This window comes from Chanodichthys erythropterus, chromosome 21, assembly GCF_024489055.1.
Source record: "Chanodichthys erythropterus isolate Z2021 chromosome 21, ASM2448905v1, whole genome shotgun sequence".
NCBI classification, from domain to species: Eukaryota; Metazoa; Chordata; class Actinopteri; order Cypriniformes; family Xenocyprididae; genus Chanodichthys; species Chanodichthys erythropterus.
The window spans coordinates 21,730,946-21,747,472 of NC_090241.1; the positions used below are offsets into that span (position 1 = coordinate 21,730,946).

Genomic DNA, 16,527 nt, shown 5'->3' on the forward strand with positions numbered 1-16,527 from the left:
ATGTATTTTTGGATAACTGGTATCAATCTCACACAAAATAATTTGCCAGATCTATGAAAACCCTACTTAGAGGTTGTTCCACATTATTAAGCAAGTCACAGTTCTCATGCAATATGGAGAGGAAGAAAGATCTTTCTGATGATGAAAAGCATGAAATGGCGCAATGTTGTGCAAAAGGCATGAAAACAACTAATACTGTGTGAAACTGAATGGAGATTATCGAATTAACATACGATTTGTGAGTATTATAGAGCACAGCAGAACCCGGTCAGATAAAGGTTGATAAAGGTTTATTAAGGAAATTTCCTGTGCAAAAAATTAATTGTATTAAAAGGGCAGCTATAAAAAGCCAGTGTTGAGCAGCAAACAGGTATTTGAAGCTGCTGGTGTCTCTGGAGTCTCAAGAAGCTCTCCATGCAGGCTGGCAGTTGTGCGTAAAGATGCATTTCAGACACCACTAACCAAACCTCACAGAGAGAAACATTTACAGTGGGTGTTGAAATACATTTTCAAACAGTTTTATTGCTGTGGTGTTTTTTTGCAGCATGGGATAGTGTATAGTACATTGTATTTCAGAAGGCACTATCCTCCTTTTTACACCATAGCTGAAAATGGCCAGTTATGAACTTCACATATCTTGCAAAAGTCATTTTAATACCCTCAGAGACCCTAAAGGGACCTTCCATCTCACTTCCCAATATTCCACCCCAAATCATCACCCACCAGCTCCTTGCTGACGTCGCAGTCTTGTTGGAACGTGGTGGCCATTCACCAACCATCCAGAAATCCTTCCATTTAGACCATCCATTGTAGTATTGCATTAGTCAGTGAATAAAACTATTTAAAAATTAGTCTTCATGTATTTCTAAACCCACTGTAAATGTTTCTGTTTGTGAGGTTTGGTTTGGAGTGGCTGAAATGCATCTTTACGCACAACTGCCAGCCTGCATGGAGAGCTTCTTGAGACTCCAGAGACACCAGCAGCTTCAAATACCTGTTTGCAGCTCAACACTGGCTTTTTTATAGCTGCCCTTTTAATACAATTAATTTTTTGACAGGAACTTTCATTAATAAGCCTTTATCTATCCGAGTTCTGCTGTGCTCTAAACCACTCAAATATCTTATGATAATTTGATAATTTCCCTTCAGTTTCACACAATATTAGTTGTTTTCATGCCTTTTGCACAACATTGCACCATTTCATGTGTTTCATTTTCAGAAAGATCTTTCTTCCTCTCCATATTGCATGAGAACTGTGACTTGCTTAATAATGTGGCACAACCTCTAAGTAGGGTTTTCATAGATCTGGCAAATTATTTTGTCTGAGATTGATACCAGTTATCCAAAAAGACATGGATAAATAAACAAACAAACATTTTCTTAGAAAAACTAAAATCTGAATGTTTATTGTACTGAAATCTCACTGATATGTCACTTGCATAATAATTTGGAACGCAGTGTATGTGCAGCACAGAAAATAGCGTATGGGTCTTCTTGCACTTGAATGGTTAAGTCATTAAAATGCACACAAAGGCATAAGAGGAATCAAAATTGTAATTTTGTAACAAGTATCCTGACCTCAAGTAGCCGATTCCAGAATTGGAATCAATATTAGATTCCCAACCCTAGTCACAAGTGCTTCATTCTCACCCTGACACTCAAATTAAATTTGTTGTAGTGCATAGAGGCCTTTCCTCATTACTATTCCCCTCACAGTTTCTGTATGTCCAAGATTAGCTTTGGCCTTGATTTGTGCAAATGACAGGGACATTTGTGCTTGGGTTTAAAGGTGCCCTACAACTTTTTTTTAAAAGATGTAATATAAGTCTAAGGTGTCCCCTGTATGTGTCTGTGAAGTTTCAGCTCAAAAAACCCCATAGATTTTTTTTTTTTAATTCATTTTTTTAACTGCCTATTTTGGGGCATCATTATAAATGAGCCGATTCAGGGTGTGTGGCCCTTTAAATCTGGTGCTCCACGCCCCAATAGCTCGCACTTGCCTTAAACAACATAAAAAAAGTTCAAACAGCTAATATAACCCTCAAAATGGATCTTTACAAAGTGTTCGTCATGCTGCATGTCTAATCACGTAAGTACAGTGTTTATTTTGATGTTTACATTGATTCTGAATGAGTTTGAGGAGGCTATGTTCCGTGGCTAACGGCTAATGCTACAATGTTGGAGAGATTTATAAAGAATGAAGTTGTGTTTATGAATTATACAGACTGCAAGTGTTTAAAAATGAAAATATTGTGCATTCATTGATGTAAAAAAAATCAATAATCGCAGCAGTTTCTTGCCAAATTTTCCCACACAAATCTCCATCAGTCTTTTGAATATTCAGTCTCTTTTTACGCATGCATAGGCAAACTTGAAAACACAATGTATCTTTTTTTTTTCTTTTCAAACCATTGCTTTTTTTCAATGTCTTCTTTTACACAAATACTCAACCATACAAATATACAGACAAGTCTCATTATGAAGTAAAATTTTTAGGAGAGGTTTAAGAACTGCTAAAATTGAAAGTGCAACTTTATTGTCTGGTGTTTAAATGCAAAAACTTATAGTTGATTCCCTAACAGCTAAAAGTCCAAAATGACCAAGTACTTTCTTCTTATGCAAATGATATTTTTATAGAACGCAAATGTAAAAATATAAAGGTAAATTTTATACATTCAAATTATAATTTGTTTTATATCTGAGCAATGCATCTCAGTCTAGCTATTTTTATCCTATACAGTACTACCAAATGTTACTCTAGTGTCGTATTCAGCTCATTTCAGAGTAATCGATTCGTTTACCCACAGATAGGCCTTTTTGGGTTTATCATTAGCCAAGAATAAACTTTTAGGGTTTATGATTTACTCACCCTCATGTTGGTGAAACCCTGTCTTCTATGGAACACAAAAGGATCTAAAATAACAAAAGCAGTCCATTCTAATGTGCAACACATTTCAAGAATTCCCAAGCCATATGATATGTTTGTGAGGAACAAATTTAAGTTGTTAATCCTTGAAAATGTTCCTTTCTGACACAGCATTCAAATCTCATTTAAAAACTTTCTCCAAGTTTGATGTTAATGACATAAAATTCCTTTGACACTCATGTACAATGTCTTGTGACCAATAGCAACACGTTTGAATGTACTTTCGCTGTGCTTTCAAATGACTTAATAGGAAGAGGATTGGAAAGGACTACTTTTACTTTGCTTTTTTTTAATCATTATTGGTTTAAATGATTGACTGTATACAGTAATCTATATAACATGTTTATATTGTGTACAATGGTTAGATGCTGAAAAATCCATCACCAATATAATTGGTCGAAAATCACCCCAGCAGTGTTTTGCATAGATAAAAATTCATTCAGATATGGAGTCCTTTCAAAGCATCAGCCAATAATATTCTTTAAATTTATGGTCCGATAACAGCACTAAATTGCATAATGTTGTTATTTAAATAGTTTTTCTGCTTTTATAAGATGGGTGTTTAGGCTAGGTATTTGAAAGCAGTTTTCCATCCTGAAGATTCAAATTCAGCTTGAAATGTGCAAGACATGTTTGTGAGAGTCTTTTCTTTTGTTGTACAAATGCACTCTAACTAAACCTGAGAAAACTTCCCAAACTCATTCACGATGCCTCCTCTCTTATCTTGCCTGCCAGCAGGCGACAGAGGTCACTGAAACCAACAGTGCAACCATCTGTTCTGGTTTTGAATTTGGAGAGAACATAAGCACTAACAAGCACTTGCAGGCAAATAGACAAGCAAACACGCAGATTTTTTGTAAACACACTCACACTAGCGTTCTCACTCATTGCATCAACTCATGTCCTGATAACATTAATTTCTGCCTGTTAGCCCAGTGAAAGGGACATACACAACGTCAACCACTGGATGAATAATAGTCAACATAGCTGGAATGTTTACCTTGATTTCCATACTGACGTCATACTATTGATTTGATTTACACATAGAGGATGACTGATATGACACACAGACCCCTGAGGCGTCCCTCTAGAATAAATACAAGAATTCACGTTTTCTAGTATTGTTGTGATTCACGATCTCTATTTTCCTTTGGAGATGCGTAGTCTGTTTCAGGAACTCCTGGATCTGTTTCTACTGCTCGTTCCACTGTAACCTCAGGCTTAATCGGATCATTAGCATTCACCCACCTCTGACTCTCTCTCATTCCTCTCAGGAATAAGTGGGTGGCCATTACAGGTCTTTTTATGCAGCAAAGAGGTGAAACAGAAGCAACTTTTCCTTTTTATGTTGTCGATGAGACAACATCCCACACCTCTTATAATATAGTCATTCTCTCTTTATTTCTCGCTCCATCTCTAATGCATTTAATTGTAGTAAATGATGGCATAAGAGGCTCAAATGGGTTCAATGGCTGCTTCAGAGATAATGACATTTTGTAGACAAATTTTGGTTTGTGGCTGGGGCTGATTGACGAGATTTTTCTAAGTCTCGTCTGATAAATATTTAGATCCTCTACATAGATGGGGTATACAATGTATTTTGAATCTTTTAACCCGAAAAATAACTTTCCTCCTTTTGTCTTTTCAAACGCATGTGATCTTTATTCTGTGGAACACAAATGGAGTCTAAACAAATGTCCAAGCTGTTAGCAAATAATGTTAGAAACAAATGATTTTTCCTGATTTCATTGTCAATTTGACTTAAATTATGAAATTGCTTTTTCACCATCTTTCTGTAATGGGCTCAGCATGTTTATGCGGTTTCTTAATATGTACTGCAGTTTGTAATTTCATTTGCCTCACACATTTTTTTTTTTTCTTTTATCAACATTCACAGGTGGAAACGATTCATCCAGCATGTGCTCTGGTGGCTGAGCATATGAAGGCTCAAGAGCAATGCATTCGCACACAAAGGCAAGAGGCCCACAACAGCAACAATATCACAGGTGAGCTCACCTATCGGAACTACTTCATTCCTTACTACTTTACATCTCTTTATGTCCTTAATATCTACCCATTTGCTCATTGGTAATAAGACACTTTTTGAGGTGAACATGATTTAAAAGAATCTCAGACTAATCGTGTTTCTGATTGGATGGTAGGCTGAAAACTAGGTTTACAATTTTAAGCATTACACTTTCCTATATGGGTCAGGTCAGGCAAGGTAATTATAGGATGTAATCAAGTATAGAGATTTAGGAGATTAAAGGCAGTAACTCAAACAGAAGCTGTTCGATTCTGGCTGCTGATGAAGGGTGAGGATCAGGAGAAGGGATCAATACAACTCCTTTCATTGTACTTTCATTGTCAGAGATCAAAGGATAATGAATCATATTTTAAGCATAATTCTACCCACTAAGGTTTTTAGATACATCATATTTAATATTTGTAGACAGAGACTTAATGTTTTTCAGAGGTATTGAGATTTTGTATTTTCCTAACAGCCTAGTCAACTTTGTCATTTTTAAGGTTCTTCATGGATAAACATACTTGTTTGTTTGTTTATTTATTTATTTATTTATTTATTGTCATATTTATAAGTACAAACCCGATTCCAAAAAAGTTGGGACACTGTACAAATTGTGAATAAAAAAGGAATGCAATAAATTACAAATATCATAAACTTATATTTTATTCACAATAGAATATAGATAACATATCAAATGTTGAAAGTGAGACATTTTGAAATGTCATGCCAAATATTGGCTCATTTTGGATTTCATGAGAGCTACACATTCCAAAAAAGTTGGGACAGGTAGCAATAAGAGGCCGGAAAAGTTAAATGTACATATAAGGAACAGCTGGAGGACCAATTTGCAACTTACTAGGTCAGTTGGCAACATGATTGGGTATAAAAAGAGCCTCTCAGAGTGGCAGTGTCTCTCAGAAGTCAAGATGGGCAGAAGGTCACCAATTCCCCCAATGCTGCGGCGAAAAATAGTGGAGTTTTGAGTGAAAAAGAGTTTGAAGTTATCATCATCTACAGTGCATAATATCATTCAAAGATTCAGAGAATCTGGAACAATCTCTGTGCGTAAGGGTCAAGGTTGGAAAACTGGATGATCTTAGACGGCACTGCATCACATACAGGAATGCTACTGTAATGGAAATCACAACATTGGCTCAGGAATACTTCCAGAAAACATTGTCGGTGAACACAATCCACCGTGCCATTCGCTGTTGCCGGCTAAAACTCTATAGGTCAAAAAAGAAGCCATTTCTAAACATGATCCAGAAGCGCAGGTGTTTTCTCTGGGTCAAGGCTCATTTAAAATGGACTGTGGCAAAGTGGAAAACTGTTCTGTGGTCAAACGAATCAAAATTTGAAGTTCTTTTTAGAAAACTGGGACGCCATGTCATCCGGACTAAAGAGGACAAGGACAACCCAAGTTGTTATCAGCGCTCAGTTCAGAAGCCTGCATCTCTGATGGTATGGGGTTGAATGAGTGCGTGTGGCATGGGCAGCTTACACATCTTGAAAGGCACCATCAATTCTTAAAGGTATATCCAAGTTCTAGAACAACATATGCTTCCATCCAGACGTCTTCTCTTTCAGGGAAAACTTTGCATTTTCCAACATGACACATCCAGACCACATACTGCATCAATTACAACATCATGGCTGCGTAGAAGAAGGATCCGGGTACTGAAATGACCAGCCTGCAGTCCAGATCTTTCACCTATAGAAAACATTTGGCGCATCATAAATAGGAAGATGCGACAAAGAAGACCTAAGACAGTTGAGCAACTAGAAGCCTGTATTAAACAAGAATGGGACAACATTCCTGTTCCTAAACTTGAGCAACTTGTCTCCTCAGTCCCCAGACATTTGCAGACTGTTATAAAAAGAAGAGGGGATGCCACACAGTGGTAAACATGGCCTTGTCCCAACTTTTTTGAGATGTGTTGATGCCATGAAATTTAAAATCAACTTATTTTTCCCTTAAAATTATACATTTTCTCAGTTTAAACATTTGATATGTCCATAGCTGTCAACCCTCCCATTTTTTCCGGGTTTCTCACGTATTTTAGCTCTTTTCCCGCTGTCTTCCCGTTTTAGTATTTTCCCATGAAATATCCCGTATTTTTACGCTCTGATAGTGTTAACTCAGAACACGCAACTATCTGTGTCTGTGAAGTGGCTTGTACTTGACCACGGGCGATGCACGTATGCATGAGCCGAACGCGTCTTTCTGCGCTCATGGAGTTTCTTTGAAAGGCTTGCGGGAAATTAAGTATAGAAATTGTAATGGGCATCAGGAGAAATGGGAACACGGGGGCACCGCGATGCGACCGCAAAGGGCACTTTCACTTTCACGATCAAAGTGCACGCCACTGATAAGCATTGTAAATGCAGTATTACATTATACACATACCAATATCCTCTTGTGCATCCTCCTCACTGGACGAGGCAATATCACTTTAGTTTCGCTTTCAGATATCTCTTTTATAGATGCCAACAATGCTTTTACCTTTCTAGATGTATTTACCGAAATCAAAACAGTCCATAAACTATAAATCCTCACGAAAACTTCAGTCAAGCCAGCTCGCATGTCAACCTGAGAGAGCAGCCTCCAAATTTCTCAGTTTCTGAATGGACGGTTTGGCTTGATTGACAAACGCTAACGTTCGGGCATGATTTATATACCATTGACCTGTCCTAAAACGTTAGCACGCTTTGATCGATGGTTTGATGGTTTTTCTCGTAAAGAGTAGGGGTGTAAACCCGGTGTCCTGGCCAAATTCCCTCCATAGGCCCTTACCAATCATGGCCTCCTAATAATCCCCATCCATTTAAATTGGCTCTTTCACTCTCTCTCTCCACCTACAGCTGGTGTGTGGTGAGCGCATTTGCGCCGTTGTACTGTGGCTGCCATCGCATCATCCAAATGGATGCTGCACACTGGTGGTGGATGAGGAGAGACCCCTGATATGACTGTAAAGCGCTTTGGTTGTACAGTTGTACATAGGAAAGCGCTATATAAATGCCTCATTATTATTATTATTATCGTGTGTTTCTCCATTCGAGAGCACATTTCCGTTGATTGTTTATGAACGAAAGCTCAAAGAAACGTGAAAATGAAAATGGTCTCATTTGAAAAAAAAATATCCTAAGCTAAAAAATAAAATAGTGTGACTGACTGAAGCAGCGCTTATCAAAAGTGCGGGGGTCCTGACCCTTTGTTGTCCCTTCCATTGTTGGACAAAACTGATAAGAGTACAAAGAATATTTATTTAATTCCAAGACATTTCCACCACTTTAAGTTATTCCATATGGACTTCCCCAGAGTATTATATTGTCTTGTCATCTGTACCACCCTCGGTAAACTTTATGAAATTATTTCTATAGACTAGTTTGGACACCCAAATTCTCTTAACTACTAAACACACACATCAAAATGGCTTGGAACGATGAGGCACATGAATATTCGATGCTGCTTAATATTTAGTTTTGTTTATTAAATATAAACACTGTAGACCCACTGGACACAGCCTTCTATTGTATGTAAATAAAACTCTTGTCCGCTGAGTGGCTTTAAAGTCTGAAAGGATTTGAGACTAACAATAACTTATTATGCTAAACCATTATAAATCCTCATATTAGCCACATGCTGCACTTGTATGCTCTGAGTAACCTAATTGTGTAGACTTCAAGCAGAATTTCATTATCATTTCTCTCTGTTGGCATTGAAACTATATTTAGCATATGTAGTCTCATATAAAAGATTCTGAATTGCTCTGAAAACTGATGTGCCTAGGGAATGTCTTTCCAGTAATTTTCACTACCACAATCTGTCTATAAAGATCTGTGATTTTAATGCAACAAAATGATTTTTCTAAAACATCAACTGTGTATCTTATAGTTTCTCAAGAGACTCCATTTGGCAGAGTAAGAAGTGACCCAGTCGCTGTCTCATACCATACAAATAAAAGTGAACAAATGAGAATGCAACCTCTGTGGGCATGACAAATGTCAATGAGACCAATTCCTTTCTTAAGTTAGTGGAGCAAACATATTATAAGAAATTTAAATGGAAATCGTTATGAGTTTCCAGTATAATACTCTATCAATAAAATAAAATGAATATTTGAAGTTTAACATATATTATATACACTATTTTATAACAATATTTGAAGTGATACAAATGGTGAAACAGGTCCTGTGGTAATACTGGTAGATTATTGCATTGCTGGAAATACCTCTCAGCCAATCATCGATGACCAGAAATAACAGTTGTAAGTAAATATAAATGTATATATTTCTGTTTTGTTAAAGCATACTTTCCATTGATGATCATTACAAAAGTAGGGGGAGGGATGTGGCCCAATTTGAGGCTTGTCGCAAATGATTTTTGTCCAAAAAATCCTCTATTGTATGGTGTCATTACGATTAGTTAACTGCTCCCGATCGAGACAGAGCATCCCCTATCTCAAATTGTAAATATCAAACATGTTTGATATTTACGACTCTTGATCGGGCTGCCTCTGACGTGATACCCACAATAGCCAATGAGAGTGAGCAAGCGTCACTTACTGGATGGTTCGTGCTTCTTTAGCTCTTTAACTTGACAGCCACAAACATGCCATGAAAGTGATTGAGAAAGATCACCCATATTATTATTTTTTTTTTCTATTTTGTTTTTCACTGTAAAGCAGAATGTGGCAGGAAAGCCTGCTGAAAATGTTGATTGTCCTCCATTTGTTTTTCTTCTCAAGTCATGTTTGATCTCGCGAGTCTCTGTGAGATCTCGTATCACTGAATTTGGTGGGTAGAATTTTACCATTATAGGCTGGTTGTTTACCCACACTGTGGACAAACATCTGTGGATTCAAACTACTTATAAAAATTGCATTTTGTATAATAGGTCCCCTTTAATATTTTTATAATATTATAGTATATAATATGTTTTAGAGGGCTCTTAAAAGTGTAAAATGGACTTATATTTTCCCTGTCTCCTGCTGGACTATGAACTTTCTTGTGGTATCATCAGCCAATTAATGTTGTGATTACTAAATTTCCTGCGGTGGAGTAATTAATCAAATCTATGGTTCAGACGATTGGCTCAAAACAAGCTGGGTGAAGAACTGATAGGGATGAGATGAATTTTTTGAATACTAATGGATAGCTTTCTTCAGGTATTAGACCTCCCTGGCCTGATGAGCTAGTATTGGCATCTTGTTTCCATCTTGACTGAGTTTGTAGAGCATTGGCGAGTTCAGACATATTGAGAGGTTTTTAGAAGTCAGTAATCAGTGCAGGTGTAAATGTTGTCCTTGAGTCCCTAATAGAAACCCACGTTGCTCTACTTCCTGCTCCACATAGACTTTAATTAACACTGCGCTTACAGAGGGGAGGAGGGCAGGCGCCATGTCCCTCTTTTGATGTATTACAGTGCGGACTGAGCTTGACACTAAGTTAGAGAAGAAAGCGGCAGGGCAGGACTCAGTTGCAACTGCTTAAGGGTCAGGTGGGTGTTCAGTCAGTATGTTCCCCTGTATGAAATTACTGTCTATAAAGAATAATACAGAATAAAAATAAGGAAAAATTATACCAAGAAAATGTTTGAGAAAAAAAAAAAACTGTAAAAAAAAAACAACATTTTCTACACTCTTAAAAAAAGGGTTTTATATAGAACCTTAAAGGATTCTGTCAGATGCTTCCGATAGAACCATCATGTGATGATTTAGTTCCCCTTTTTAAAGTAGAATTTTGACGCTGCGTCATGGAGTTGATGCTATGGGGAATGGCATCAGCAAGACAGGTGTCTGAAGCATGTGTGCTTGAGTATAAAAGGGTGCCTGCAATACACATCTTCATCTTTTTTTTTTGTCTTCTCTGCTTTTGTGGCTGTACAAGGGAGGAAGGCATAACAGCCGAAACTTCCCCTGCTTTAGGGCATTGAAGCTCAGGGATCTTTTCTATTGGAATTATTGGCTTAGGGAGTAGTGCCACTATATGACTCACATGTGATGCACCCATGGAGTTGACACACTTCTTTCTTGAGTAATTCGTAGTGTCATATCCACTATGTTTATGCATATTCAGAGCTTAGTGAGGCAGCTGTTGCAAACTGTTGGTGCAATTATTTTTAATTGTAGTAACAATCATTTATTTTTCACTGTCTCAAAAGATAAAATGTATTGACAAACAAATACATTAAACAAAATATACACCACATTGAGTTGACATCACATAACTTTATTAACACAGAAACTCCAACACGGGATATTTAATGCTATTTCATGTATTCTGACTTATTTACACTGTTGAAGAGTTGAATTTTCATGCTAAACATGGCCAAAGTTTCAAAACACGAAATGGACGTGTGACGTAATGATGCGCGGGTCCCGCTTTTATGAAATCATTTGGCCCGCCCCAGCCCACCCCGCACCACTGTATCTATTTTTACAATTAGCGTTGTTTAAAGGTGCTAAAGAGGATGTTTTGTTTTATACATTTTTGTAATATTACTTGAAACTGTCTTTACTAACTGATAAAAGACTATTTATTTGGTGCACTGAACGGAATAATATTAATATACATCATCTGTGCACGAGGTACGGCCTTAAAAACATCAGCCAATCGTTTACGCGATCATTGTGTAAACGATTGGCCCTCTGGCTTGTCAATCACTGCCGTGACGTTCCTTGTGAGAGACGTGCGCGGATTGGCCCTCTGGCTTGTCAATCACTGCCATGACGTTCCTTGTGAGAGACGAGTGCGGCTGCGCGCTCCAGTAACTTTCCACACTCCACAGGTGCTCTATGCAATGTTTTTGTCAGGAGACAGGAGTAATAACTGCAGATTACGAGTTACCTGCGGTGAGCCAAAATAATAAATCCACTAACACGACACAGCGAATGCCGGTGGTAAACACTCGTGTTCCAATACTCGTGCACGAGTTTTGGGAGGCGTTCCTTTGAAATGAGCTGTGAAGGAGGGGGTTGTTCTTACGCATGCGCTCATTTCAAACACTCAGTAACAATCTTTGGATTCTCAGTCAACGAAAAAATCCTCTCTATCACCTTAATGTAGCCTAAGTCAGCGATCAAAGATCAAATTCTGCACAAAACAATTATTCTATATAGTATGCTTTATTTGTATGTTATTTACTAAGTTTGGTTTGTTAATAACACTGCCTTAGTAAATTAAGCCACGTTAAGCTCTTTCACATTAAGTGTTTTATATATCCCTTTCAGATTTGTATAGGACTACCGTTTACAGCCAACACAACATAACCACTGAACTTTTGTTTTATTTAACACACGGAAATGTTCATTTACCGTTTTTATGTTCACTGTGCAAAAAAAAGAATGGCATCCACTGTACCGGGGTTTATTTTGCCTAGACTCCAGCACTCGGCCAACAGAGCTGAATGTGCACTCGCTTGATGCGCTTGTGGCCGGGATACAGAGAATCATTTTTGACACATTGGCAAGCACAGGAAAGGCGATTGACTTAGAGTGTCCTCTCTGTCCCAGAAAAACTGGCCCTCAATGTAGCATTTTATTTTGTTTTATTTTCCGTTTTTGTTGTCGTGGCTGGCGGCGGGAGCTGCTTGGCGCGCCGCTTTCATGACGCCAAAGGTTTGGGGACATCACGCAAGTTACGTTATGGCCTTCGTATTGTAACTTTATCAAAAAAAACTAATAAAATATGAAAATAGATATTCCCAAATATTTAATATATGCTATAGGGAATTGCTCGCAACATACATTGATTATTTATTTATTTATTTTTTAATGACCCGACCCGCAAATACAGTGACAATTTTTTATGTTATGAGATGACCTGCGCATCACTAGTGTGATGGAGTATTTCTGTGCCAAATGACTACTTCCGATTTCGGTACAGGTTTCAGAGAGTTTTTTTCTTGTATGGCCCTTTATCACGTAATAAAGGGTGGAATTCCTTGTATAGGGACTTCTCCCTGATAAGCATGCACACACACATCACCCAGAACAAGAGCAAGAGCACGCCCATCAACATGTTTCATTCAGGATACGGAAGCCGAGAGATTTTTCAACAATGGCTGTGTCCCAATTCAGGGGCTGCACCCTTTGAAGGCTGCACCCATCATCGAGGCAGTCTCATTTAAGAAATATAACCCTTAGATTGCAACGTAAGAAAGAAATTACAGTATTTTACACCTCACAATGAATATCAGACAATTTTATTACAGTTACTTTTCTTAAATATGACATTCTTGATGAAGTATTCAGCCTTCAAATGTGACCTCCGGAGGACGCAGCCTCCGAAATGAGATGCAGCTCCTGTCACCAAAAGAGTGTGTTTTTGGTTGTGAGGGAAAGATTACCTTTTTCAGCTTCCCAAAGGACCCAGCGTTTAGGGAAAAGAGGATGAAGTTTGTTTTTCCGGGGCAGCAACGGAGTTGTGCACGTATGTTTGTTTGTTCCCGGGATTTCGGTGATGAATACTTTGTAAACCAGTCCCAGTTTGGTGCTGGATTTGCAGATCACGGGTGGTGAGTAAAGATGCATCAGATATCAGTGTTTTATGGCAATCGGTGCGCAAGTGCATAATAATGTAAACAACACAAATGTTTTTGTTCTCTACACAGAAGGTGCACGCGCTCGTGACTCTTTAGCTCCGCCCACGGCACTGACGGCAGGCACGCCTCCAGGATCTCTGCTTTTTCCGGAAAGACTCGGTTTAGCGTGTCTATCTTTTATAAACATGACAAATCTAAAGACTTTTCGGAGATATGAAGCATGGATACTCTATATGTACTCAAGATTAACATGAGATTGGCAGAAACTGTGTGTGATACTCCCCCTTTAACGAAAATACTTTATTTAAATAAAGGAAAACACTGAATGCATTCAAGAAGTTCTCTGAATGTAGAGGGAACTTCTTCAGAGAGAAAAATAAAATAGAAAGACCAGCACTTTGAAAGTATTTTGTTATAAAATATCAAAAATCATTCTGCTGATTGATGTAACAGCTAATGATTGGTTCAGTGATCTGTTGTAGTATATTTCTCCAAATATCTCATGCTTCTCCTTGATTTATCATTCATGTTTGAATATTACACTTTCGTGACTTCGCAGAAGGCCATGTTCATTGCTAATATCATCCTTTCAAGATTTTAAAGACAAGAATACTTGATGATTTGAGTGAAGGTAATATGAGAGTTCAGCGGAAATGCCATATTTCATAAGGATCAATACAGTATATTGCAGAGTCTGTGACCGTGCACTCACATTTATCGTTGAGATGCTGTTGATTTGTAGTTCTCTTACACAGCTAAGTTTGATTGAGTTCCAATAATGACAGCTAACATTCATAAGCATGCATCCAATCTGTACATGTTGGAGTTTTAGATATACATTATAGATACCCAGAACCTTCTAAAACAGCAGAATCTATATTAAAGGGTGTTTTTTGTTTGTTTTGTTTTTTGTTTTGTTTTTTTAATAAACTGTACTCAAATTCTATGTACAATTTTCATATTTCATAAATCATATTTAATAAATCTCTACTTGTCCTGTCAGGCAACACAGGCAGTCAGATGGCCTGCCCATAAAAAATAAATGTGTAGCTTTTTTCAGTGGTGCTTTGATAATACTTACATTTAATGAGGTGGCATCAGGCCTTCAAAGTCTTTCTCATTCCTGTGGGGGCCAACCCAAGATTCCATAAATGTCTGTGTATGCCAGAGAGTTTCACACTCATTCTCCTATACTTTCCCATCTCTCACTATGATGTTCAGTCTTATCTCTCTCTCTCTCTCTTAAATATTTCTCCATTACTTCAAAGGATGTTGTTGGCTGGCTGATGCCAGGTGTTGTTATGGACTGATTGTGATCTTTTTTTTCTTGAATGTGATCAGTGAATAAATTATTTTAATAATGGTAAGACATTTTTACTCTATAACAGTGGTATAACAGGTGTACAGTAGGTCAGTGTTATTTTAGTATTCATATACTATTATTTAAATTAGCTTTTATTTTTATATTTTCATTTTAAGTTTTAGTAATTTTATGTGATACTAACTTTGTGATACTTTTTTTTTAAATATTTCTATTTAGCTTTAGTTTATTGTTTATTATTTCAGTATTAGTGATTTTATTTTATTTTGTTTCAATTCATTCCTTTTTTTTTTTTTTTTTTTTTTTTTTTTTTTTAGTACATGCACACGTACACCAGTGTTGTTATTGAGTATATAGATCTACGAGCAGTGGAAATAAGATCCGTGGCTTAGACATGGCAGTCATATTTATGACCAAATATGATCCCTGTGGCTCTCATTATGCTCAAAGTCTTCTTCGTTCATTCAGCTTCGGTTTCCACTGTTCTTAGATTCCTCAGACAGATGCTCACCCATGAACTGTGGAGATGCTTATCTAACCCTTTTTATAAATTCTATGCGAGAGCGTGTCTATGCTCTATGTCTGTCTGTCTGTCTAAAGGGGAACATTCTTACAATTCTGGAAAGGTTATTTATACATAATTCATGGGACTTTTTTCTTGAAACATTTCAGTTGGACATTCATTTAATGTTTTTTAAATGTTATATTTGTTTCTGAATTTTCAGAGAACATTCAAAAGTAATGCTCCCATTGTCATATTTAGTTTATATACTTCTGTTTCAAGGACTCTTATTTTGGTTTTCATTTAGCTCTTTGGTTCCTGTGTTCTTAGGGTACATTTACACGACGCACAACGTTACATGGAGATGATAATGGTATCATTTTCAAAAACTTGCACTTTGAATTTTCAGGCCCTCAAAATGGCATTGTCGTGTAAATGAACTAACAAAACTCATCAGAAGTTTTCAGTTTTAGTTGAAAATGGTGTCGTGTAAATGTTTTGTCATATGTTCTCATTTGTTGCTATAGTTACCATTTTAGTTCACCTTTGTCTAATTTTGTTGCTTGTTTATACCATGTATAGCCCTCTTTTCTTTGAGTTGTCGGTTGTCTATGCGCTAGCTGTTTCATTTACTTTGACTTTTTGGATAATCATCTTCAAGTGTAATATTCTTATAATATTACCAAATTATACAAACATTAAGAGAACATTCCATTTTATCATCATTAACCAAGAAAAAAACTTTTTAAAACGTTTAATAAACGGGACGTTTTGAACATTTCAGAGAATATTCGGAAATAATGTTTTCATAACTTAATGGTAGCAGAACATTCTTAAATGTTTTTTGTCCATTCATCTTCCTCATAATTACAAAAATATCTCCCAGAACACCATTTTGAGATTACTATGTTTTGAAAATATTTGATGTATCTGCTTATTAGTTATTCATTGTTGTGTATCTCAGGGTGCAGTACCAACTGGGATGAACTTTGGTGCTGGTACAGGGCAGAAGTTGGACAGGTAGTCAACGTCTCCTGTTCCGAAGTGTCTCAGCTGTTTGCACCCAATCATGGTAAGCTACTCTTATCCTCTTTTATTATTATTTAGTATGGCTGTTACCAAATGTCAATGAGAAACACAATTTTAGATGAACAAAGTTAATTTTTAAGACTGAATGTCATTTTAAACCACTGCCAAAAATCAT

General features: G+C 37.1%; 1 protein-coding gene across 1 annotated transcript in view; it reads left to right on the forward strand.

Moving 5' to 3' along the window:
- The window catches only part of ghrhrb (growth hormone releasing hormone receptor b), a 52,276-nt gene that overhangs the window by 6,112 nt on the left and 29,637 nt on the right, over positions 1 to 16,527 (forward strand). Inside the window, exons 2-3 of the mRNA XM_067374140.1 lie at positions 4,824 to 4,932; positions 16,288 to 16,395. Of these exons, the coding sequence (XP_067230241.1) occupies positions 4,824 to 4,932; positions 16,288 to 16,395 (217 nt within the window). The remainder of the gene's footprint in view (positions 1 to 4,823; positions 4,933 to 16,287; positions 16,396 to 16,527) is intronic.